The sequence below is a fragment of the Catharus ustulatus genome, chromosome 5 (genome assembly GCF_009819885.2).
Source record: "Catharus ustulatus isolate bCatUst1 chromosome 5, bCatUst1.pri.v2, whole genome shotgun sequence".
Classification (NCBI taxonomy): Eukaryota; Metazoa; Chordata; class Aves; order Passeriformes; family Turdidae; genus Catharus; species Catharus ustulatus.
In genome coordinates this window covers 71,400,339-71,426,231 of record NC_046225.1, presented here as the reverse complement: position 1 = coordinate 71,426,231, position 25,893 = coordinate 71,400,339, and the positions used below count along the sequence as shown (strand labels likewise).

At 45.6% G+C, this 25,893-nt stretch overlaps 1 protein-coding gene across 2 annotated transcripts; it reads right to left on the bottom strand.

Moving 5' to 3' along the window:
* Positions 1-336: 336 nt before the first annotated feature.
* Positions 337-24,567, bottom strand: SMYD1 (SET and MYND domain containing 1). Of its 2 annotated transcripts, XM_033060536.1 has the most exons (10): positions 24,249-24,567; positions 15,992-16,168; positions 15,234-15,447; positions 13,807-13,937; positions 11,967-12,005; positions 9,177-9,369; positions 5,046-5,138; positions 3,886-4,049; positions 2,213-2,381; positions 337-678 (listed from the first exon to the last, which is right to left on the bottom strand). In XM_033060536.1, exons 1-10 carry the CDS (start codon positions 24,383-24,385, stop codon positions 520-522), a joined length of 1,476 nt encoding a protein of 491 aa, XP_032916427.1. In that variant the 5' UTR covers positions 24,386-24,567; the 3' UTR covers positions 337-519. The 2 variants fall into 2 exon arrangements, with proteins under 2 accessions (XP_032916427.1, XP_032916428.1); XM_033060537.1 differs by lacking the exon at positions 11,967-12,005.
* Positions 24,568-25,893: the final 1,326 nt, after the last annotated feature.

Genomic DNA, 25,893 nt, shown 5'->3' with positions numbered 1-25,893 from the left:
CCAGTAGTTTTTCACCAGAAAAACATAATTTAACACTAAATACCATCTGTTGGTCTTGTTCAGTTTGCATTCATTGCCCACAGGTGTACATGACACTTCTTGGAACTGGCTTCCCACTTCTATCACCACTGGAAAGAAATGGACACCACTGGAAAGAAATTATGTCATCCCAAGGAAGTGGTAGAAGCCCCCCACCAAAAAAAAAAATCAGTCAAAATTTAACAAAGGAATTCAGAATCAGGGCATGTTGAGAGCAACAGGCTTCCAATAAAAATGCAAATAATTTTATATCAGTTTTTTTTGCTTTGATTATTTAATGCCTTAGTGATAGAAAAAGGGATGTTGTTTCTGCCAGGGCCTCTTCTGCTTTAAGCCCTCAGAAGAGTTTTCAGGATGCTCCCCCAGCAGGTCCATGCTGTCAGACCTGTGCCACTGGAAACAATCCTTGTGGATATATCTCACTGGAAGAGCCACAGGTGATGTTACCCTGCAGGCATGAATTGGTGTCAAGCTCCAGCTTTATTCCTTTTTGTGGAAGAGGCTTGGTGCGTTCTCATTACTGGGTTCAGGCATGACTTGGATCTTCTGGTTCTTGAGGGCAGCTTCCCTCATCTTGTAATACATGAACTCGTTCTGCTGGAACATGCGCAGCTCCATCTCCGTCTGGACACGCATGACCTGGGGGACACAGCAGGTTACAAATCCTGGGACACAGCAGATCACAAATCCTGGGACACAGTAGGTTACAAGCCCTGGGACACAGCAGGTCACAAATCCTGGGACACAGCAGGTCACAAATCCTGGGCCATACAGCAGGTTACAAGCCCTGGGACACAGAGAACCTCAAAGCAAAGAATCAAACACTGCCAATATCAGGCACTGTCCCCAAGGGGTGTCCTGGGCCATGCAGTGACTGAGGCACCTTGCCCTCAGTGCCCCACCAAAGCTGACTGGACTCAGATATTCTGCTGCTTTCTCACTCTCATTTGCCTGTGTACTGAGGAAGACATCAGTCTTTCCTGCATCCAGTTTTTCCACAGGCTACTGGGAAGCCTCATGCTCCCAAAATTGATGCAGGGCCTGGAGGTGATGCTGTGCAGAGCCAGGAAATGAGTGCACTTCCCATCCACACCCTGGGCTGGCCCATCCCCAGGGTGGGGGTCACCTCAAGTGGGAGAAGAGGGTTGCTCAGTCCCACAGTTGCATCCCTTTACACCCCAGGATTCATCATCTGCAGTCATTCCTAGTGCTGCATTCTAGCAGAGGATCAGAAGGGATTCTAGGATACACTATTCTATTTTTACACCTGTCTGTACATTTATTCAACAATTTCTTTAGGAGCATAAAAATGTGCCATATATCTACTATATTATTTTTAAAATGTGAGTGGAAACAGAAATGGAGGTGCTGTGTCTCATCCTTTGCTACACATATCGAAACAGCCAACAAGTTGGATTGAGGTAGTAGATATTAATTTTTCTGAAGATATAGAATTGCACCAATAAAGGTTATAGCTCTGCTATATGGGAACTAAGACATCAATAAAGAACTTCATCTGGTATCCTATAATTTTTGGAGTGTAATAGCAGAGAATTCTATAAAGCTAACAGGTCACATGAAGTGAATTAGGGGCTAAAGAAATGATAGATCCCCAGTTGGAATTGGAAATAATTCCTCACATCTGAGCAGATGCAATTCCCTGGGATCTCCACTCTTGACTCTAAGCTAGGGAATCCAGCTATCAGTCATCTGAGCTAAAAATACACTGCTGCTGAGTGGGGAGTGGTAAATAAAGAAGAATGGACACCAATAAAGAAAATCAGGTGGTAAACTGGGCACATCCACCACATGTAATTTGATAAATTCAAATTGCAATGACATCCATCTGAGAGCAGTGAAATCAGCCTGTTGGAGGAATGGGGGGCTCTGTCCTTTGGCACAGCACTTTCAAAGAAGATTCAGGGGCTCAGCTGCCATTTCTCATGTATATTCTGATGCAGAATAAAAGCTGTTTTTCAGGGATGAAAATTTCCAATAAGAAAGGACATGCATTTCCCAGCAGAATGTATCATAATCTAAATAAAGCTACAGCACTAGTGAGAAGCAGCCAGCACTCAATGCATCTCTCAGTTCTTATGGGTGGTTTTTTCTATGGCTCCACTGTAATCTTGCCCAGATAGAGAGGAGAGGCAAGACAGGAGATGACACCTACCTCCAGGTCTTTGGTAATTGGGTGGGAAGGTCCATGGGTTATCAGGAGAATGGCATAGGCTTTACAGATCAAGCCATGGCCAGCTTCAATGAGGCCAGCGTGCCAGTGGGTCACTCCCGCCCGCATCACGGCCATCCCCAGCTGCGCGTTGTTGGGATGGTAAATTTTCCTGGAAAAACATTGGGTAATTTTAGTTCAGGAGAAATCTGGATTCTCAAAAGTGTCACTGACATGATATTTTTTTTTCCAAAGAGCAGATTGTTTATTCAGGTGAAGAGCCTGTTGCAGTCAGTGCCCCTGAAATGTGCCCTTCTTAGAAAGGGACAAGGACACATTACTCAAGGGCAGAGCTGGACATGACATGAGTTGTGAAAGGTGGGGTGTGAAAAGTTCAACATCTGGCCTGGAGAAAACCGAGCTCTGTCATCTCATGCCAAGACTGTCAGTATTTTGGCACAAACAGAACACAGATCTGACCCTATGGCTCAGCTGGCACCAGCTTAACTTACACACTTAGTGGGGTAACAATGCAACAATCACCAGTTTCTCATCCAAAGCAGGAAGAGAAATAGGTGGTTCCAGAAACTCCAGAAACCATCTCACCCTCTGCAGATGCATCCCTTCATTTGGGAATTTTCAGTGCCTAAGTTGGGAAAAAGGAAACCTCTCCTCTACATCCAACTTTAAAAGCTGAAGCAGAGTTAGAAGCTGCTTAGCTGAAAATCTGCCCTCAAGGGCTTCTTTGGAACTTTGAATTGGTATTTAAAGCAAGAAAGGAAACTACTGAGATCCTCACCATGGTCTGAAAAACTGAGGAACACAAAGGGGAAGGAATTTTCCCTCAGTCAATTAGCTCAGTGCCAGGGCTAGGACATGAAGTTGTTTGTCAGGCCTGCAAGCCAGGGAGGTGACTCTGTCACCCCTCTGCAAAAGAACAAAATATAGCAGGTCTTTTGGGGTAGAACTGGCCAAAAAGACAAGTAATGAGTGTAAGATACCCTCAGCAGGAGAGTGAATGAAATGATGAATTAGGCTTTTCTCTCTTCGCTACAGTTTCCATTATTTTCTTTCTTTCCTTTTTTTTTCTTCTGTTAAATACTCATCAGTTCTGTCATAAGAGCTCAGTAATAATAAAACATATAATTTTTAATGTGAGGTTTACCCTGGATCTATGTGAACTAAACCTGAATTTCTTTATTCTCACTAAGCTTTTACCACAGGACTATATAATTAGCCAAGACAAAATCCATGTACTATTCAGGAGTGAGGGAATATCTTGAGTGACAGCCATTTGGCATGGTTTCTATTTGAGCTCTCCTTCCTGCAGGGTGCAGGGAACAGGCTATGTCCTACAGTCACAGCCTCTTTGTCCTGCTCCCAGTCTTTTTATCTTGTTACCAGGGCAGCCCTGAGATGCTTTGGACACAAAACAAAAAGGCCAGTAGAAGACGTTCCTATACTATTTGCCAGTTCCAGTTTAGTGAATCAAGGTGTTTGGGAGCCCTTGTGCGTTTTAAGAAGGGATCCCTCTCAGTCTGGTGGTACAAAAATGTCCCACTATAAATTTCACCACCACTGCCATGATGGGAGCAGACTAAGGAAATGATTCCTGTAACCCACTGCTTCGCATGGCATGAGCACAGAGAGCTGCCAGAAGTAGGGCACAGACGCACAGGTAGCCATCCACCATCCTCTTGGCATAGTCTGCTGCTTCCTCAAACATCTGCAGGTAGGAGAGCACCTCGGAGGCAATGCTGAGGATCCTCAGCAGGTAGATGTTGGTGTCCCCCAGCACAGGCTCCTGTTTCTTCAGGCAGTCACGGCACAGCTTCACAACCTGAGCGTGGAGGAGCAGGGAGAGGAAGGGTGAGTCCAAACACCTTTGGGCCTGGAGCTGCCACACCAAGACCCTGTGGGTTGCACAGTCCATACCAGTCCCAGCCTCTGTGAAGTTTTGATTTGTTGAGAAACATCAGCCTAGGAAATCATTAGCACACACAGCTTTCTCTCCTAGAGTTACACTCATAAAACTGGTGAGGAAAAAGAGATGTCTACTGCTCAGGAGAAGAAAGACTCTGGGAGGCTGGGTAGTGTCAGATACCAAGTGCCTGTAGCACTCTTATACCCCAATGCCATCCACCCAGTCTCCTGAAAATATTCAATGCAAGGAATACTCTCAATGACCCCTTGGGGCTGGAGATACAGAGGTGCACTGTTCCATGCCTGACCTAGCCATGAGTCAGTGTCCAGATTTCTGTTCTAGGGGGCTTCACCTTTCCCAAAGACAGTTAAAACCCAGAGGTCATTACTCAACCTGGAGTGCTCTCTGAGGAGAACAATTAAATATTTTCTGAGTGAGCAAAAGAGGGGGGGAAAAAAAGAAATTTATTTGAGCTCTCATCCATTGCCCTTGTAGCTTGGGCTTCAAGTAGGACATGGTTCACCCAAACCACACGCCCATCCTCAGCACCCAACAAATGAGCAACATGAGGCACTGAAGAGATCAGCACAAAGACCCCTAACAATCTTGTTCCACTCCCAAACCCACTGTCCTTCTTTTTGTGAGGCTACCTGGCAGAGCTGACTTGTTACACCTGCCCTGTAACTCATGAGTTTCACCCAAGAGCCCTGGGTTCAACACCTGTGTCAGTCAGAGGTGCTGGAAGTCACCTGGATCTCCTTGTGTCATTGCTACAAAAGTTAGTCTGGGATGCCTCAGACGTGGTTGTGCTTTACAGTTGTTTCATCCATAAATCATGAATGTAGAGGGGGGACAAGGCTCTTTTCCTGGGCAGTGTGTGTGCAGCAAGAGAGCAGAAGTGCCAGGACTCACCTCGTGGTAATTCCCCTCCATGCGGGCCTTGTTGATCTTCTCCAGCGTGTCCTTGGAGAGCTGGATCACCTCCTTCACTGTGTCTGCAGAGGGCTGGGGACAGCAGGGAAAACCAGTGAGGAAAATGCACTGCCTCACACACACACCAAAACATATGGGTTGAAAGAATGTTTGGTCCAAATCAGCTTCGTGGGATGCTTCCCACATCACCACTTCCTACTGCTGTTTGCAAATACCACTGTGTTCCTCAGACCTGCCCAAGGCTGAAATGGGCTGCAATGCTCCCAGTTCCAGGCCAAAAGGTCCTGCTGATTTCTGTGAGTGTTGCCCATCAGGGTGACCATGTGCCTCTGACATGCATGGCTGGGTTCCTCAGCTCTCCCCACCACTCTGCCACTCTGGAGAAGGGACAGAATTCATCCTGCAGCTGAGAGGTGTCATGAGATACCAAAGAGGCTGTGAAAGCCCCCAGCTGGTGAGTACCAGGTGCTCTTAGTGCAGCTGCTACAGAGAAATGAGGCTCTTGAATGAGAGATTGGTGGGAGAGGAAAGATCCCTGAATTTTACCTACCCTGAGAAATGCTGTCATTAGTTCCAAACATCCTAAGATGGCTGAGCTCAGATTTCAGCTGCACCCAGATTGGGATATGTGTTTTCCCACACTCCTCAAAGAAGTTTATTTTTCATCACATATTTAGAGACATGAAGCACTTCTAGGAACACATGGCAAAACACTAATGAGCTCATAATTTGCTGCCTCCTCTTTCTTCCTTTAATACTAAAATATAACATAATACCCAGCACAACCATTCATCTTCTGCTTCTCTGAGCCCTTCAAATTTGCATTTCCCAACTATTCTACCTATCATGACCTTCCTTTTTATAAATGAGGAGATCTGAAATCAGCCCACAGTCACATAACTCTGGGAATTTTGGGAAGAGCCTGACCTGGAGACACACAGCAGAGCCAGCAGCCAGGAAAGACCTCTGGGTGCAGATCAAAACTAGGGTCCAGCATTGGAATGAAGCATGCAAAGATTGGGAGTCAGGACTGTAGGACTGTCCTATCGCCTTTTTTCCATACCTGCTCAATTAGCCTTTTGAGGAATCTGAAATTCATCCAGTTGGGAAATCCTCTTCAAAGTTTAGCATTGAAGAAAAGCCCATAGTTTTCAGATCCATTTACTCCTATCTGTTTACAGATGCATTTGTGTTATGATTTATTATTCTATAGTCTTATACTGAAGCTATTGTAGCTGGTCAGATTTGGGCACAAAGCACATCCAAAGGCAGTGTTAATGTCAGTGCAAATCACATTGCTGTGCTGTCTGAGTCAAGGCTCCCAGAATAGGGACCCAAACCAGCATTTCCACAGTGGCTTGGTCTAATAAAAATCCTCCCTTGCCTTTGCTAGACTTCTAAGTCAGTTGTCACTATAAACAATGGGAGCTTTGCTGCTCTTTGGAAGGGGTGAAGGACTGGAGGTCAGAGCAGCTGTTGAGGATGGAAGCTGTCCATCTCCCATATATTCCTAGCACTTTTTCCACACAGCTGTGAGTGCTGCTGCTCCCAGGCAAGAGTGCCTGAGCTCAGGAAATGAGACACAGCCAACGTGCTCTGTGGGTGAGGTCAGCCTGGACACTTATTGTCTGTGGATGGGGTGTATTTTTAACAGCTGAAATCATGCATCTTGCTTACAGGCTTTTCTGCAGAAGCATTTCAGTCTGTGGAGGACATTCCCCAGAAGTGCCTGTTTTCCTGCTGTGTGCTGCACAGCACCTCTAATGCTCACAAAGAGGGGATGGTGCATGTGCAGTGCAAGGGTGTCCCTGCTCATGGCAGGGCAGCTGGAATGAGATGATCTTTAAGGTCCCTTCCAAGCCAAATCATCCTGTGATTCATGGTCTCACTGCTCAGTCAAGGCTTGATAGCAGGTGTTGAATGAGGGATAAGATTTTTTTAATGCTGTCTACTGGAGAATGTGTTCAAAAATATTCCTGCAGAAAGCCAGATAAAAATCCTTCTGCATCAAAGAACTGAGCTCTGGGACAGCTTTATACTATAAGTGGAGAGATACAGCAGTCAGGATTAGCTGTAAGATGAAGCTTGATAATTTAAAATGGGTTATATAGAAGGGTCTTTTTGCACCAAAGGGAACTTGACTCAGCAAGGAAAGGTCTCCTCTAGTCCCATCTCCTGTCTCCCATAAGGGAGCCCCCCTATATCAGCTCAGTACTATTTCTCTAAACCTTTCTCAAGGAGAGGTTTACACTCTGCAATATCCAGCCTTTCCTGGCTGCCATCTCTGTAAAAGAAGAGTTACAGGACTGGGCTTGGCTTCCTGGTACCTCCTGAGAGGGAGGCTGAGAGCTCTGTTCTCCTTCCCAGGAAGCTGCATCTCACTGGGCTATCCTGGTGGCACTGCCTTTGTGAGCTCACATTTCCTCATCCCAACTTTTCTGTTTCGTTTCCCACCTGCTCCACATCATCCCCTGAGCTGCATTGTCTGATTCATGGTGTGACTGCTCAAAAGTGCAGATCAATGACTTGATGATACACTTATTGTACACTTTACAAGGCTTGAAGGGGTAGAAATCCCCAAGCTAACACTGCCAGAGAGCACAAAACTTATGGACAATTATATCCTTGGGCAGAGGAACTAAAAAGAAACTCTTAGAGCTGCTAGCACACTCATAAACTGGAACTGCTGACCAAGCAGCACATCCCACTGCCAACAGCAAGGCACAGCTTTATACCCTCCTGCTTGTGACTTGTGGCACCTCCAAGGAAAAGGAAGATTACTGAAAAATGAGCAGTTAAACATGTTAATTCCTTGCAGTCATTCTGCCCGTGGAAAGCATGCAAAAATGTCAAAGGGATGGTGCAAACTCCTTGTGACAGGCCTTTACAAAGAGGGATTGGAAATTCAGGCTTCCCACACTCCTGGAGCTGGTGTGATGGTACAAACTATAGAATTTCAGCAGCACTCGTTAGTCCTGCCACCATGGATCGCCTGCAACACATTTCTTTTTCTGCCCTCAAAATGTAGATTTCCTTGCAGTTTCTCAGGAAACAAACAACAAAACAAAACAAAACCAAAAACAAAACAAAAAGCCAACAAAAAATCCCCCACCACAATCTAAATGCCAGCATTTTTCTCAGCTCTAGATCTAATTTTCCAATATTTTTGCATTCTGTCTATTGATGGACTTTTAGGTTAAAGGCAACTTCTGGGGGCTTTTTTAAATTAAAAACTGTACTTACCTTGCATAATAAGGATTAAGCTTACCTTGCATGGTGGGCTTGAATTGGGTGTTGTGCCCAATCTAGGTTCAAGGCTCAGTTCTGTTCTCATTTTTTTTACATTGGCATTAGTCATGCTTTTGCCAAAATCTGACTCTGTTCCTATCTAGAATGTCCCTGTACTGAGAAACCACAATCCTAGAGACCCACAGATGCCTTGGTAGAAGAGATGCAGCCACCACTGGGTTTGGACACTGCAGGACTGTTGGAGCCCAGAAGCCTGGGATTTTTGGGTTTTCTGTGCTTTCTGACACTGACCCCCAGGAGAGCATTGCTTTTGACTTAGGGCCTTGGAGAAAGCTCCAAATTTGAGTGATGGAGTTAAAATCACAGGTGTGTGGTTGGAATGGAAGTGTGTGATTTCACATGGTGAAGGGTTTTGAATTTGAAGGCTTTGGAGAGTGGTGGTGGGTATGGGACAGAATGGAGGGGATTAGGTGTTGTCTTTTTCTTCCTTCTTCTTCACATTTTCAGGTAGTGGTTTCTGGTTGGATGGTTGGTGCTGCACTGTGGGTTACAAGAGTTTGGTTATTGGGTCAAAGGTATGGGTGATGTAGGTGTTGGTTCTTTATTGGACTATTTGGCTTTGAAGAACCCTGTAACTAGCTAAACTGAGGCCTCTATCTTGCTTGCTTTTAGCTGGTAGCTGGAAGTGTTACAGAACTCTCTGTACTTCAGATAAAAATTTAATAAACAACCAAATCCAAACATGAGAAAATTCATCTCCTTCATGTTTTTAATCCTAACTCTGAGTAAAAACAGAAGAAAATGAAGACAAGCCACTAATTAAACGGTGCAGTTACCACATTTACACAGGACAAACCATACCTTGCTTTCCCCTGCTTTCACTGCCAGCATCAGGTCGTCCTTGAGCTGTTTCTTGCAGTGCTCGCATGTGCAGTCGAAGTAATATTGCTTCTTCAGCTGCTTGCGCCGCTCCTCGCTCAGGCTGAGGAAATCCACGTAGGAAACAGTCAGCTCATCCCCCGGAGAAATCTTGCTCAGGGCCCGCAGCTCGATCCTGGGGGCAGAGGAATTGGGGTGAGCATTTGGAGAAGCAGCAGCAGTGCAGCCCTCAGGGATCAATCCTGCCCTGCCTAAGGCACTGCTTTGTCTTCAGGGAGGCAGTGCAGAGGTGAACAGCAGGCTGGTTAACTGGATACAGAGCAGGAACACAGTCACATCAGTTTTTCCTGCCCCTCTACAAGTCTCTGGCAGGGATATGTGAAGGTCTGAGCTATAAAGAGGTTATGGCTCCATTATTTTATCCATATGGGGATGAACCTGCACATCAACTTTTATTTTGTTGCAGGAGATCTCACCAGAAGAAAAAAACCACTGAGATCAGAAATACACACCAAAATGCTTTTTTAAGTGCTGCTTTGCATGCTACCCACACATCCCTGGCTACCCTCCCAGATCCTGAGCTCTGCTGCCTTCGGTATCGTTTTCACTTTGGAAAGTTAAGACAAATTCCCTCTGGGTGCTGCATAAGAAATGCCCTCAGCCTGCATGCATTCCCACATAAAAGCTTAGAAATAATTATCTGGAGAGAGTCTATTTTTAAATAGCTTGTTTGACCTATTACCACAATTCAGTTGCCAGTCTCTGTTACTGAAATCCATGGCAAGCCCCTGATGATGGGATTTGGAAAGCCAGACCTTTGTACCTGCTTTTCCCTCATGTCATTCCCTGCAAAAGGACTTAAATAATGGAGATAATAGTGAAGATTCAGAACTGTTCCCTTGCTGTTTCACTCTACTGAATCTCCCAGTTACTCTGGGCCATGTCTCAGCTGTGGGGCTAAACAGGCACAACTGGCTAGACAGATTGGCCAGAATGGGGAAAAAATCCAGCAAATACCAACTGTGAGATGGTTCTTTTGCATCTACCCCCTTTCCCAACTACTAGTGAGCTCAACAGTGTGTTTAATGTCTGCCCTGAGATGGACCTGGGGAGGACCTGCTGGCTGCCACCTGAAAATGAGGTGCTCTGGGTGGAACCCAACAAAATCCTCATTAAAGACAGAGGTGGCAGAGGATTCACAGGTATCAGCAGGTGCTTTAAAAGTGACCCTTTTGGGGAGGACATGACTTATTCTGTGTGATCATGGTTTGCAAAGGGATTGTAATTCTGTAATTCCCTTCTAATTCCCTTGGAAATTCTGTTACAAGCTCTCAGGGTGTAGATCTGAGTCTTCCAGCTCTGCTAAAGCTGCTGTCAAAATTCTTCTGAGGCTGGTCTTGATCTTCTCTGGGTGCTGCCATATCAGCAACATATTTCATACAGAATCCATCACCATACATGCCATTATCACGAAGGGCAGCTATTAGTTATGTCACAACCACAGGAAAATGCCAGGCAGAGAAAGCTGCAACCACCTACTCCAGGAGGAAGTGCACAAAAAAGAGCAATTCCCACCTGGAAAGTTTACACATATAAACATTCCTGTTCACACTTCACAGGATCCTCATTACAGTGAGCCATGCAACCAGAGAAGCACAATCAAGCCCCTGACTTTCATGATGCCCCTGATAGCCCAAGCACCACAGGGGTATTTTAAGCAGCATCCCTTGTGTGGAGGGGGTTGACAGCCTTTGGGGTAAGCCAGGAAACACATGGCATATTTTAAATACTGCAGTTAAAGAGACACTGTCAGCCAGGAGCACACCACTGAGCTTGTCAAGGGCTCTTTCCCCACGAGCAGCAGGGGCCTTGATAGCTGCATGAACAGGCACAGAGAGTGCCTGATAGCTCAAAACTCAAATTGCCCCAAATAGCAACTCTAATCAGAAGTGAAACTCTTTCCCCCCCCTTTTTTATGGCCCTATCTATAACGTACTGAGTGAGATTCAGTGGTGAAGAAGAGCACTTCAAATGTATTTCACATCTTCTTTGGGGAAAATGCATGCCTGCTTGAAATTAAATTTTAAAGACAACAGTGTCCCCTTAAGAACACTGAGTATAATATACCAAATGCCATGAGTTAAACAAAGACTTTTTTTGCACATATTTTTGTGATTTATTTAGTTTGAATCAGGTAACAGTGGCATCATTAAAAGGTGGAACATTAATCATGAATTATGATAAAAAGGAATTGAAACCTGCATCTCATGGTACTGCTACTGTAGGCACACATTCCTCAGGCACAGTTTGTTGCAGGAGAAACGTGGAGTATTTAGTATGTCAGTAACACAGTCATTTCTCATCTCCTAATAGGCAAGGTTTTATTTTGGGCTGTACAAGATTAGCGAGACCTTGTTCTGACTTTCATGCTCTTGCCATGGTCAGGGGAGGAGAAATGAGAAGTGGAGAGGGGAAATACTGACAGGGAGGAAGCCAAGGGAGAGGGTGTGGGAAGGCAGAGAGGGAATTCACCCTGGGAAAAACAGTCACAGTATTACCACTATCATTTTAACTTACTACAAAATGCAGAGTTAAGTGAGGTTTGGGTTTAGTGGGGCTTTACACAGGGGAAGAGAAGTTTAGAAAACAGGAAAAGTGGAATTTGGTGTAAACAGAGGGAGCCCCTTGGGGTCTTTGAATCTTTTCCACAAAACACAGGGCATGAGGGGTACAGGGTAACGGAGGAGAATGATGCTTTCAAGACCAACCCACCTCATCTGTGTGTGGAACATTGATCTTACAGCCTCATGACTGAAAGACAAAACAAACATCTGCAGTTTACACATGTACAAGTACAACATTTTAAAAAAATGGGTACAATGCATAGCACTGGACATTGTACTGGCAGGAGACAAGGGGGTTCCCTGTGCCTGGCTCATGCATGACAGCTTCCCTTTGGATGTGCAGCTGCCAGGACCAAACTGTCCATCACTGGGCTGTGGAGCATTTGGTGGAGAGCTGCCCTGGCACTGTGATTTTAGGAGTGGTCTAGGTCAGGGAATGTGCAAAACCTGCTCCTGACATTTGACAGGAACAAGGGGACTGGATCTCCTGCACAGAAAGGTCTCCACTGACATCAGCAGTGGTGCTCTCTAGAGCACAGCTTGAAATGGAAATCAGGCTGGGATATCAGCCACAATTCACCTGGCCAGTCACCCAATGGTCAAGTTTAAAGTCAGTAACCAGATACATGTGGGAGCTTTGACAAGCTGCCAGGCAGATAAATGCCATTCCTGTACTTACCCAGAAAGTCAGGGCTGTTATCACTGCTGGTTACCTCCTCCACTGCTGGGAGCTGTTTGGAGGGGCTCTCCCATCAGCCCACTATGGATCCAGTCCAGGACAACTGGATATCACAGTACAGACTCCAACCTGAGTGGATCAGACCCTATTTCCCACCAAAGTAATCATCCTAATGCAGTTTTGTTTTCTCTTGGCTCCTTTACCAGCTCCTTGATAAATGCCGGTGCAGTTTTGTCAGGGAAAACCAGCAATGATAACTGGAGTGCAGAACCAATGTGTTAGCGAAAAAAAAGAAGAGGCTGGGGGGAAGAGGGGTGGTTAAGTTATAGTACTAAAGTTTAGTGAAGACAGGTAGCTGTAAAACAGTAGCACAAAGATCAGAGGAAATCCTGTGGCTGTGCAGTTTTTGGAAAGCCATTTCCCACAGTTAATATTTTACACACACTGCAACATTCTGAGTCAACAGCAGTTTATACCTGCCATGGTTTGGAAACTGGGAAGGGCAGAGCATCCCTCCTGTGGGCTACCTCCTCTCCCAGCTCTGGTGAGACATCCCCACATTTCCCAGTGAATCTTTTTCCATCTCACTCATCCTGCAGAGGTTTTCTTACAGGTCTTGAGCGGGAATAGGGAATGCCCAGAGATGGAGAGCACCCTGCACTCTCAGGTGGCTCTGCTTGCAGATAACAACCACAACTGTCACTGAGGTCCCCTTGCTAAAGAGTGAATCAGTGATTGATTGAGATGGTACACCCTCACCAGATGGGGTTGTGTTAGGAATGGTTACAAACACACCAGCAGACAGTAAATGCACAGCTGATTGCAAGCTTTGGTTAGGAGAAACTCTTGGGCTGTGTACTCAGCATAATCCTTCCTCATTTGCTAAGTGGAATTACTCCTTAACTATCTAAAAATGAGGTTTCAATATAAGGGGTGAGTTAAACAGGTACTTACTACTTTAGCTACCTATTTTGAGTCTAGTTTAAAAACTCATAAAAAACCAGGGAAATTTTGAGTCTAGTTTTAAAACTCATAAGAAACCAGGGAAAAATTCTTGCCTGGTTGGTGAATTTGGGGTCAAATCTTACGTATTTGTTAGTGCATTGGATGAGAATTTTTAAAATAACAGTGAGAGAAACCAGTTTGTCTTTAGCAAGAAAATACTGTTTGGGTTTTCTTCTGAGCTGGAGAAGGAAATAAGAATGAATAGATTTTCTGGGGCAGGGGCCTGGCACTGGGGGTGGCAGAGCCTGCTGAGCTGGCTGTTAGGATGCATCCCTGCTGCACCAAAGGAAAGAAATCCACTCACTTGCCATTGTTGAAGACGACAGTGCAGTTGGGCCAGCAGTCATGGTTGGCCTGGCAGAGGTTGGGGAAGATTCCCACACCAACAGCCTGCAGTCCTCTTTGGTCACTGAGGGTAAAGCCATTGCAGCTGATCTATTCCCAAAACACAGGCAGGAAAAAATATCAAAGGAGAAAAAGCTGAAACACTCCAGTCAGGATAAAACATCAGAAGAGAAGCAATGCAGGGCTCATGCAGAGGGACCAGGGCAGGGCTGAGCCAGTGTTACAGAATATTTGCTGTCAGTGCTCACTTGGGATGCCTAAGGTAAACTTGGTTTGGCCGTGCATTGATTTCCTTGTATTTGGTTCCCGAAAATAATTCAGAAAAAGGTCACAGGAAAATGATTTTGAGGCAATTCAAGCAGAAAGCAAAGTTCACACTCAGGTATCAGTTAGAAATTAACCTTGACTGCTGCATTCAGCCTGGTCATGTTTGCTGGGCTGCCCTCAAAGCTGATAAAAACCAGCTACTACTCTTTGCAGTGAATTTTCAGAATGACTACTTTTGCATGACATATATTCCAAGAATTAATTATTTCACTCTTCTATATGATACACTATTATCACATATGAACAGAACAGTATTTAGTCACATAAATGATGGAAATATCTGCAAAGAGAAAATGTGATAAGATAAACCAAAGGAAGTAATTACCCAGTACTGGTTAATTTACCCTGTTAATAATTTTATTTCCTTTGTGACCTGATTCTGTAGTTTTTCCTTGCTTCTCCACAGACAAGCTGTGCTGGTCACTACCACATAGTGTCCAGTGGACTGGATTTTCTTTCTGGTGTGGGTACCAAAGCATGCTGTGTCCTCTCCCTGTACTGGGAGTGGCAAAGACCAGCTTGTCTTGCACAGCAGCCACTGGCAGAGAGGTGAGCAGAGCCTGTGTCTCCTCTTGGTGTGTTGGGAGCTGAGGAAGTACTGCAGGGATACCCAGGGCTGGGAGCAGAGCAGCTCAGCCTGAACTGGAATTTCCCTCTCTGCTACACTGAGAACAAACAACTTAGTAATGGATGTTATTAAAAATATTTCCATTGTTTAACTGATTTATTATATATAAATGTAAATGTAAATAAATTGAATGCACAGAATATTAATAGACATTAATGTATCTACTAAAACAGATCTGCTATAATCAAATATATTCTAGGTGTATTTACTAAAAATATATTTTCTTAGCCCTCCCAGGTGCAGAGAGATGCCCAGCAGGACTTGTGATGAAAATGCAGCACCTATGTCACAATTTCCCAGTGTCAGTGCAGAAGAGAAGCAGGTGGGGAATGGGATGAAGTCAGCCATCCTCTGGATGGAGAGTTTCTCCCCACAGCTGGCATTACAAACCCTCCCCCCTCTGCACTCCCACCCCTCTCACCCCTCCGTACCACTCCGAATATGTGGGAGATGAACTGCATCCCAAACTGCTGGCAGTGGGGCGGCCAGAACTCCAGGAAACTCTCCACATCAGCACGCAGCTCCTTCTTCTCCTCCTCTCCAAAGCTGTCCACGTGGTTCTGCAGGTCATCGATGGCCACCAGGCAGCCCTCGGAGAGCCCGCTGCCCTCCCGCTCCATCTTCCACAGGATGCGGGCAGCCAGCCTGGCCAGGGCACCACAACATCAGCAGCACAGGGAGAGACAAAGCACCGTCACATTCACCTCCTGGGGGAATGCTGTGCAGGCAGATTGACTGGGACAGGCTCAGATGGGTGATGGGTGGTGGAAAGGGACGTTCAGGGTTTTGTCCCAGCAGTTGTGTTCTCATCTGGAGTGGTGCTACACACTCCCAGGTCCTCAGCCCTCCACAGCTTCTTTGAGGATTCCTCTCATTTTTTTATGCAAATTAGGCAAACTGGGGGAGAATCCATCTCCTCTTTCACTTTTCCACCCACTCCCCAGTTTCCCACACCTCCTAAACCATCCAGGGTGAGTTTGCCTCACCACGTTCAGAGTTTTTGGGACCCAGCAGCACAAAAAAACCCAAACAGGAACACATCTCTTGATGTGAACTATTGATGTTCCTCCACATACCTTCCCTATCTCAGGGATGCTCCTGGCCTATCCTAAACCTTCTCCCACCTCCCCTTGCCCAAATCAGGCCACCCAGCTCTTCCTTCTGTCCGCTCCCAGCTCACAGCTCTCACCTGATGTTTTCAGAGGGTGCCTTGCCGTGCCTCTTGATGGCAGAGCACTCGTTTTTGTGGTTGAGCCAGGCTGCTCTCTGGCAGGTCCTGTCGCAGTAATAGGCAAACTTGCACTGCCCGCAGCGGTGCAGCCGCTCCTGCCTCTTGAAGCAGGTGTGACAGATGACATGGGTCAGGCTGGAAGGACAGCAGGACACCTTGGGTCAGTGAGGGCCAGCTCTGCCCAGTGCAGATCCTGCCAGTTTTGCACCCCTGGGTTCCCTGCAGCCACAAAAATGAACCCCCAAGATTTCTGGGGAGGATGGAGAAACGTCTCACCCAGCTTAATCCTTGTGTTCTTGCCTGGTGCTGCTGCTATGAGTTAAATGGTGATGGAATAACTGGGACTCCTTCAAAAGGGGCATTTCAACTTTGGGGGATTCAAAACAAGACTTCCAAAGAGCATCCTACAATTGTATGCATGTAACTATAACCAAGGCTGGGGGAGAATACTGATGAAGAAGTCTGACCTCACCCATATGCCCCTTCATGTGTCCTGCTTTTGTTCCCAGAATTTAATTCACTGATAAGCAGGGGGAGACACTTTGGTCTCCTGTCCAAAAAAATTTTGGGACTTTCCCCTTGCTCAAGAGAAGGCTTTTCACTGCCTGATTTGGTGTCTCCAGCTGTCTGCTTCTCCAGGCAACCGCCCACTTTATCTGGGCCTCCAGCCAGGCTTGACAGTACAGGAGAATTTAAATTCCCATCACTCAGCCACTGCTGGTGCCAGAAGGAAGGATCTCCTCACTGCAAAAAGCTCAGGGACCACAGAGGCTTCATGATCAAAGGAACACTTATAATTGTGCACAGCACAGAGTGAGGAAACTGAGGCATGGGGAAATAAAAAAATTATTGCTGATCCCATAAGGAGGATGTGCCACAAGCAGGAATCAGACTCACAGCCCCAGAGAATCCAGCCCAAAGATTCTCTTCCTCTCTATTATGCCTATATATAGGTACACACATACATATTTATATTTATATTTATATTTATATTTATATTTATATTTATATTTATATTTATATTTATATTTATATTTATATTTATATTTATATTTATATTTATATTTATATTTATATCACAGTACCTTTAATAGGCATTTTCTTTTCTCTGGAAATATTACATGAGCTGCTGACATAATTTACCCTGTGCCTTGGCTCTTGCAGGATAAAAAGGGCCACGGATTTAAAAGCAGGATGAGCCACATCAGACAAAACCACATGCAAAAATGAGGTTTGGAAAATGAGGTTTAGGATAGTGAGCAGTGCTGGAAGGAGCCCAGTGCAAGGCAAGCACCTGGGATGGGGTGGGGGAAACTGCTGGGAAGGGGGATGCAGCCAGCTCCACTGTGTCAAATGGAAGAGCTGAGAGCTGGTGGGAAATGTGAGGCTGTGCTCTGTCAGCTGTCAGGTCAGGGGGCAGAGAGGTGCAAGAGAGATTGCACTCCTTGTAAGGCAAAGCAGAGCTGGAGAGCTGATAAAACCCACATGGTTGTATCGTGCCAGGAAGCACAGGGAGGTATCTCATGGGGAATGGGGGTCCCTCCTGTACTGGGTGTTTTAAGGCCAGTCAGAAAGAAAAAAAGAAACAAACAAACAAAAAATTTTTTCTTATAGAAAGGAATGAGTTGGAAGGAAACATGGTACAGAAAAATCCAAGTCCTCCAACAGGTGTTTCTCTCCCCTCAATTTGCTCCCTGAGAGTAAAAAATAATACTGAAATGCTGACTTTGCATTTTGTCGTTTATTGCATGGGGAGTCCAGATTTTCCAAAGCAAACCTGGCTGGCAGAACTTACCACCAGCTCTGGAAATCCCTCATTTCTGAGGAGTTTCACCAAAAATGTTATGCAAGACTTTCTGAGAAAGGAAAGGAGCAGCCCTTGTGGTATTGAAACTGCAGAGGCAATCACTCACAGGTAATCTGACTGGAAGTGTAAAAAATACTGCAGCTCTTACAAAACCATTATGGAATCCTCTGTGCCCCAAAATGGCTTCAAAGAAGACTGAATTTATAGATACTGTGTGTTATCCAGACTCCAGAGGCCTGGGCTCAACTCTTGGCACAGTAAAAGAAAATCAGGGCATCTCTCTCCTCAGTGTGCTCCAGAGAACAGCTTAAGATGTCATCTGGGGAGGTGACTTCTGCTGGGGCACCCACCAGGAGCCCTGGAGGTTTGAACCCTCTGAGGCTGCTCAGCTTCCCTTGTTCCTCACAGGGACAACACAACGGATTTCTGCTCTGTCTGTGCTCACCACAGCTCTGAGGTGATCGCTGCCCTCCTTCCACACATAGTGAGAACTGGTTCTCACCCTGCCCAAAGGCAGGATCCTCTTCAGTACAGTGATGCCTCCAGCCCATCACAAGCTTGCCAGGTCAGGATTTAGGACTGACTTAGAGGGCAGATGCCACTGACTGACTCAGTGAATGACTTTTTGGGGAGCCTCAGGTTTCATGGCCATGACCAACCAAGCTGAGCTCTGAAGGGCTCACGTGCTCTGGTGTTACTGAGGTGTGACGTGCAACTACAACTAATCCTGACTGTGACAGCTACAGTGACAAAAACAGTGATTCAAACAACCAACCAACAGTGCCAGCCAACAATTGCAAGAGGTAACACAGCCCTGACAACTAAACCATGGCTCCTGCAAGCACAGCTTGCAGCGAAAGCACAAGAAACAAATAACTCTTGTGACTGCTTGGATTGGATTCAGACAGATTGAGGTCTGTTGGACCTGCCAGGGTTGAGCACTGTCACAGGAGATGTATTAGCCTCACCTCTGAGACATGCACAGCCCAAACATCTGCCATCCAGCTCATAAAACATCTCATTCACTGGCCTGGAAAAGCCAGGTGAGATGGCTTTAGTGCAAAGAACAAAGCAGGATTTTATGGAGTAGCTGATAGCCACAGTGAGTAGCTCACAAGCTGTTTAACATGGCTCCATGATATTCTGTACATCAGAGACGATGCACACAGATGGCCTAACTTACACCTAAATCCTGTTTATGATTGCTTGGCAGGGCATCTCTCTCCTCAGTCTGCTCCAGAGAGCAGCATAAGCACAGCTTAAGATGTAGGCAAAGTCTCCTTGGTTTTCAAAGCACAGACTGTAACACTTCATTAAAGACAACAGCCTAAAAAAATGCACCTGCTACCTAAAGATGAATTATTAGCATAAGAATGGGTTTACACCTTTAAAAAGGAGGTGGAGCATAGTACTTTCATCTTTGAATGTCAGGGATTATAGATCCTAGTTTTTCTGATTTGAGAAGAGGATTTATTTTAGACTAATTTTTTACTATTTTATTTTTAGTCTTTCATTACATGACTTCCCAGCCTCTTCTTAAAGGTGTGGGTGAGGTTTTCTTTAAAAAGCTAGGTTTTCTCCCAGGTTTTAATTAAACTTTTGAACAAATGAGATAGTAATAAAAAAATCAAACCCCAGAACATTTTAAAAAATGTGAATACAATCACATCAGATCTCAGTTTTTATCAGTATCAGCTCAAAGAATTTGTTCCCATAATCTTTTCAGCCATGCTGTTATGGAAAATGTTGGATTTCTTAAATCTCTAGGTCATCCTAACTACAATAACAGAGTTCCTCACGTTTCCTTGGAAAATGTTTTCTGCCTCTTTCACATGTCAAAAAGACATGCAAAAATGCATGATCCCTGTTTTTTATCCATTTGCACATCACTCATCAGGCAGATCTTCAGGTGATCTTGGCTTTCCACCACATGACACTGTTTTCCTTGACTACTGTCCCTCAAATCCTGCTGGTTAAAGAGCAAACCTTCTCTTGGCAAAGGCTGACGGAGGCATATGAGGCATCCCCCTGCTCATAGGAAATGCAAACTCTTACAGGCTTGAGAGCCAGCTGATGTGTCAGAGGAGAAGGTCACATAGAGCACATTGAGCCCAGGCCCTGGGAATGCCATCCTCATGGAGGTGATGGAGGAAAGGAGACCTGGGATCTTTGAGGAGAAAGCAAAGAGGGGGAAGGATTAGAGAAAGCTTCTGTGAGAGGCTCAGGACCTTTGAAAATTGAAAAATTACCCCAACAAAAGCAAAGAATCCCTTGAGAAGATTTATTTCCAGCTTTCTGCTTCTACATCAGGGCAAAGCTGATGTCTTCTGAGTGATATTTCACCTGATAACAGCAAGGTTGAGTCAGAGCTCAGGCTGTGTCTACACTTTATCCTGGGAATCACTCAGAGTTCTGCACCTCTTTTCCATCAGTATTCAGCATTTCTTTAAGCAGCCTGCTCTCATTCAGGTAGAAGTAACAGGCTTGATGCAGGAGTCAATGCTAAGTATGCACTGTGTTAAGCAACTAAGTTAGAGAATCATAAAATCAGAATGGTTTGGGTTGGAAGGGACCTTTAAAGGTCATCTAGTCCTAGTACAACCCCCCTGCAATGAACAGGGTTAGCCTAGTGACTCATACTCTGGAATAAAATCTGACTATGAGCTGGCTGGTGTTTATAGGAACCTCATTTTTCTTTGAGTTTTACGTACTTCTAGATTAAAAGTCTCTGGCACTGTGTAAAGAACTGCTGCTCAGATGGCCATCATTGGGTTGAAGAGCACAAACCCTCACCAACCTTAATTACTTTAGGGGCTTTCAGGGTCCCTGTGACCTTCAGGGGCTTCCAGGGTGGGATGCAGCCTGTGGATTTAGACACCTAGATGTGCTCATCTGTGCCCTCTGTGTCTGAGCAGAGATTCCACCACCACACTCAGTGGGGCCTGGAAAGCCATTCAGCTCAGAATGTCTGTGTTCACTGCACACATGGAGTTCCATTGATTGTATCAGCATTTAGCATTGGTTTCACTTGTCTGCACACATAAGTCCAGTGTTTGCTTCTGCAGGGACACTTGATGATAGTTTTGTCAAAGAAAAAATTTATCCTTTTTCCTAGCAAAATAAACTCTCCACACTCCCTCAAACTCAGCCTCCTACTGAAAGACAGGGATCTATAAAGTGCAGTTGGGTGACAGCCCCAGGTCCAAATTACTTTGACAGCTCCTCACATGTATCTGTCTCTATCTACATATATAAAAGTCAGGTTGGAGTCTGTACCGTGATATCCAGTTGTCCTGGACTGGATCCATAGTGGGCTGATGGGAGAGCCCCTCCAAACAGCTCCCAGCAGTGGAGGAGGTAACCAGCAGTGATAACAGCCCTGACTTTCTGGGTAAGTACAGGAATTTATTTGCCTGGCAACTTGTCAAAGCTCCCACGTGTAACTTGTTACTGACTTTAAACTTGACCATTGGGTTACTGGCCAGGTGAATTGTGGCTGATATCCCAGCCTGATTTCCATTTCAAGCTGTGCTCTAGAGAGCACAATGATGCTATATCTCTGCAGAGCTGCCCCTACTAATCTCAAAAGGATCTTTGCTTCACCTGCACATCCTTTGCAGCCATACAGAAGATCACTGTGTGGCCTCTGCACCACAACTGCCTTCCATACACCATTCAACAGCCAAATCAGGGGAAGGATTTCAAGGTCCAATACCCCCAGACTGGGAACAGACTTCCCAAAGGACTGAGTTCTTCAAAGGACTGCAAAGTAGAGGCCAGCTCAGCACTCCAGTGCATCTATGTGGTCTTTATGCACAAAGAAAGCCTTTTTTCCAGAAAGATCTCTGAAAAATCTGGTCACATATTTGGTAGAGCCTGAGCCAAAAACTTAAACCCAGCAATCATTCAAATTTGAGTCCCTTTTCCATGGTACACACAGAGCTTTTAGCAAGACACTGAGTGCAGCTAGGAGGAGGCACTCTGGATTTTGGGTTTCCCTGTGCAGGCTCAGACCCTTTTTTAATGGTGTAGACTCAACAGCAATTTTAGGACTGATTGTTTGTGGGCAAGGAAAGGCACATGCCTCTTGACTGGGCTCTTCATCCATGCAGAGGCAACAGCAGCTGTTAGAGGGTAAAACCAGCTACCATGGCCAGGTGAGGATTTATTCTGGCAGGAATAAAGAACATGAGGATGCAGGCAACCCTTTCAGCAATCAATTCAATGGAGTTTGATGCAACTGAACACCCTGGGACAGGAATAGAAGGTACCTTTAAAACCAAAGTCCTGAGTGTGTAAGGAAAGCATCAGGGTAATTTCCACAAGAAAAATGTGTGTTTCCATTGTATCTCCCAGCCAGGCTACATCCTGCCAAGCTCCAATCAACAAGCATTTAGTCTGTTTCAGAGATTTTGGGACTGCATTTCACCACTGACCCATATTGAGTGCTTTGAGCTGAAATGTGGCACAGGAGGGTAAGAACCCATTATTATTGCTCAACAGTTGCAGAGAAGGGCTGTGTTTACCTTGACTTCTTCTGCTCAACCTCTGGACCTGCCCTCTGGGAACTGAACAAGCCCAGCCTGGGGAGGAAGGGAGGGAAGCAGGGAAACAAATCTCTCCCCATCTGAGGTTTTCTGTTGGCCCAAGACACGGTCTGCAGTCTAAGAGCTGATGCAGTGAGAGCTCCTGCCCTTATCTCACAGTACACCAGTGACATTTGAAAGTGCAGCTCTTCAACATGGGCAGCATGGTGCAACATTTCGCATAGAAGAAAAACTATTTTTACCCCACCATCAAAAGTTAAAATGTTCCCAGTGGTTTAAAAAAAAAAGTTTTTTTTTAATAAGGCATATGAGAGAAATAATTGTCCACAGGCACTTCTGAAGCAAATCACCACAAAATTCCAGCTAGTGACACGAGTGAAACTGAAGTACTAACAGAAGAGCTAAAAGGACACATCAAGGAGAAATGATTTTGTCACCAACTCCTGTAATTGAGCTCAGGGTTAAAACTTCAAGAACTCAACATTTTAAAGTGAAAAATGGCATTTTTAATATGAGCTCTTGCAATGACATATTAAAATAAAAACTGAAGGTGTCATTCCTGCTATGGCAAAGATTCATAATCATGTTCACCCACTGGCAGTTAAAGGACAAAGAAACAGTGAATGAAAGACACACAAAAAACTTATTTCTTCCTCTGCCCATTTAATATCCAATTCTCCGCTACTGCCAGATCACACAGTGGCCTTGATCAGCTTCAGCTATGAGATGACCAGAGTTAATACAGCAGCACGACCTCTGCTTGTGCCCCAGACTTTGTTAGCAGAGCTGATTTAATCAGACAAAACTCAGCTAAGCAGAATTGCTCATAGCCCTGTTTAGTGTGCAGGGTATTTACTGAAGTCATTGGCTGTTCAGGACAAAAAAATTCAGTCTCAGTACTCTCCATGATGCCCTTGAAGAACACTCACAACTTCCTTAAACTCAGAATTAAACCCTCAGCTGCCATCTAAGTCCTCAGTTTAAAAACTTGGGCCACATTCTGTTCACAGTCAGCATGTTATAAGGCTGAAGAAATTCCATTTGTGTCAGAGGCTTTAATTTAGATTTAGCCCAATGGAGATCAACATAGAAATCCGTTCTTTGTATCTTTTCTCTTCCAGGTTATTTTAAGTGAATCTTCCACTGATCCAAAGGGCAGAGCACCTACCAGCAGCACAGGTTGAGTGAATGTTGTGATTAAAACAAGCAGCAGAAAAGAAAAATATCCTTGCACCAGAAGTCTGCCACATCAGTGTGAACATAAATTTAAAACCTGTCTCATGAAAGAGCAAAAGCAGACGTTTGTCTCCAGTTAGCTCAGCCAGCTGTAAATATTAAATCCCTTTAACAGAAACAGTGTCACTCGCTGATCCCCACCAGCTCCTCGCTCCAGGGCAGCGGGTGATGAAGCTGCAAGTGCAGCTGGGGATGGCAAATGTGAGCAGAGCTCAATAGAACTCACTTTTATCATGGATTACCCATCGGAGACTTCAGCAAAGTCCGTCTGAGATTCCTGTACCTGAGTTACCCTGACTCCTGGCAGTGGAGCATGGGGCTGGCTTTGTGAGAGACTGAATGTGTGCAGCTCTCACTGCTTTTCCAGAAGGTTACAACACCAAGCACCTTGCAAGGTCATCCTGGAAACACACTGCACCTTACTAAAAGTGAAAAAACTCATCTGAGCCCTGGGAAGGACATTCACTACAAACTGTAAATGTGTCTTTCCAGAAATGCTCCTGATTTCCCTCCAATCCCTTCTCTGTTGTCATCCAGACACCTCCAAACTTTCACACAGCCAGCCGGATGAAATTTTGCAGCAATGTTACTTTTGGTCTGAGCTCTACAAGTGCTTTTCTCTTACCTGTCAAAAACCACGGCTGCGTAGGCTGGCTCTGCAAAGATGACATCCCCAGGCAAGAATTCCTTCTGGGCTTTCAAACCCCTGCCCTTGCCTTCGGCTGTGAACACTTCCACTGACTCCATTCCTCCTCTGGTCATCCCAGGCACCCCAAGGTTTGGAAGGTGGTGTCTCGGAGCAAGCCAAGCCTCCTGTCACTCCTGTCAGCTTGGACGGGCTGTGAGGCCTCGTTTATAAAAGGAGGGCTGGTCTGCCCCCAGCCCTGGCCACATGGATTGCCATAGGAGGGACAGGGGGTGGGAGCAGGAGAGGCAGGAGCTGGAGATCCTCTGCCCAGTGTCGCCCAAAGCGCGCGGGGACGGGACAGGGCTGGGGTTTCTGCTTCATTAGGAAAACCCAAAGTGACGTGGGGAAATGTTTCTCCCAACCACAAGAAGTTGTATATATTACAACTCGGCTTAATTTATAGTCTCCCACTGGAGAGAGAATGTATTCTCTTCACAGGGTATTTTTAGCCACCACATGCTTCTGTCTCTCAGGAAGCAACAGCTGAGACACTGGCATGGGGAGGGTGGGATGCCTATTTCTGACCCCTGCACTGTCTGGCTTTTTCTAGAAATCAAACAAAGCTGCTTTATTTTTACCCTCAAAGAGATGGACAGCATGTTTAAAGGCAGGGATAACAGAGAAGCATGTGCCTTGACATTCTCAGCACCCTGTCACCACCAGGAAAAGAGGAATTCACTTCCCAAAATGCCAGTGGCAGTGTGCAGAGCAGAGTGGAAGGAGATGGAAGGACACCAGCAGTTCAGCACAGACTGTGGGAGCAAGCAGGACATCCCAGATACCCTCACCATCCTGGATGCACTAAACCTCTTTGAACCAGCACCTGAGAGCCATCCCCACGTCCAGTGCTCAGCTGTGGAAGAGAATCTGAGCACCTGAGTGGAAAAGGAGGGTCCAACAGAGGGACCCAACTCAGGAGCAGCGAGGGCCTGGCTTTTCCCTCTGCACCAGTGCAAGCTCAGGGAGACACAAGGAAAGGCCTCCATGTGCAAGAGTGAACCTCACTGTGCTAACTGAGCCCAGCCCACACTGCCCTTCAGCACTTTTTTATCATTTAATAGCACTTCACAGGGCTGGCTCCTGCTAATCTCACCCTCCACCCCAGGAAACCTGCTGCTGTTTCCTCCTCCATCTCCAAGCACTGTGCAGATAACAATGATTGCAAACCTCTTCCCACTTCTCTGTGCTCTGTGAAAAATCTGCCTGGTTAGCAGTGAAAGTGAGATGCAGAGAAATAAAGAGGGTAAATCCTGTGCATCCCATAGCAGTAAAATAAATCCTTTACATTTCCCAGGCAGTGGGAAGTGTCAGTGGGCTCTTTGAGACACAGAACTGCTCAGCACCTTCTGCTAAAAGCCTCTGGCAGTGTTCCTTGCCTGCAAATGAAGTCTGGTATCATAACAAATCCCTGTCTCATAGCCTGCCCGTGTGTGCCAAGCACAAACAGTATCAATCCACAGCTCCATAAATTCTGGGTGATCTGGCTGTTCATGTGCTTATGAGCAGCAATTCCATAACAACCAGACACCTCCACTGCTCCTGAGGAGGGCCAGAGCTGTCCCAGAGCCATCAGCACAAGGCT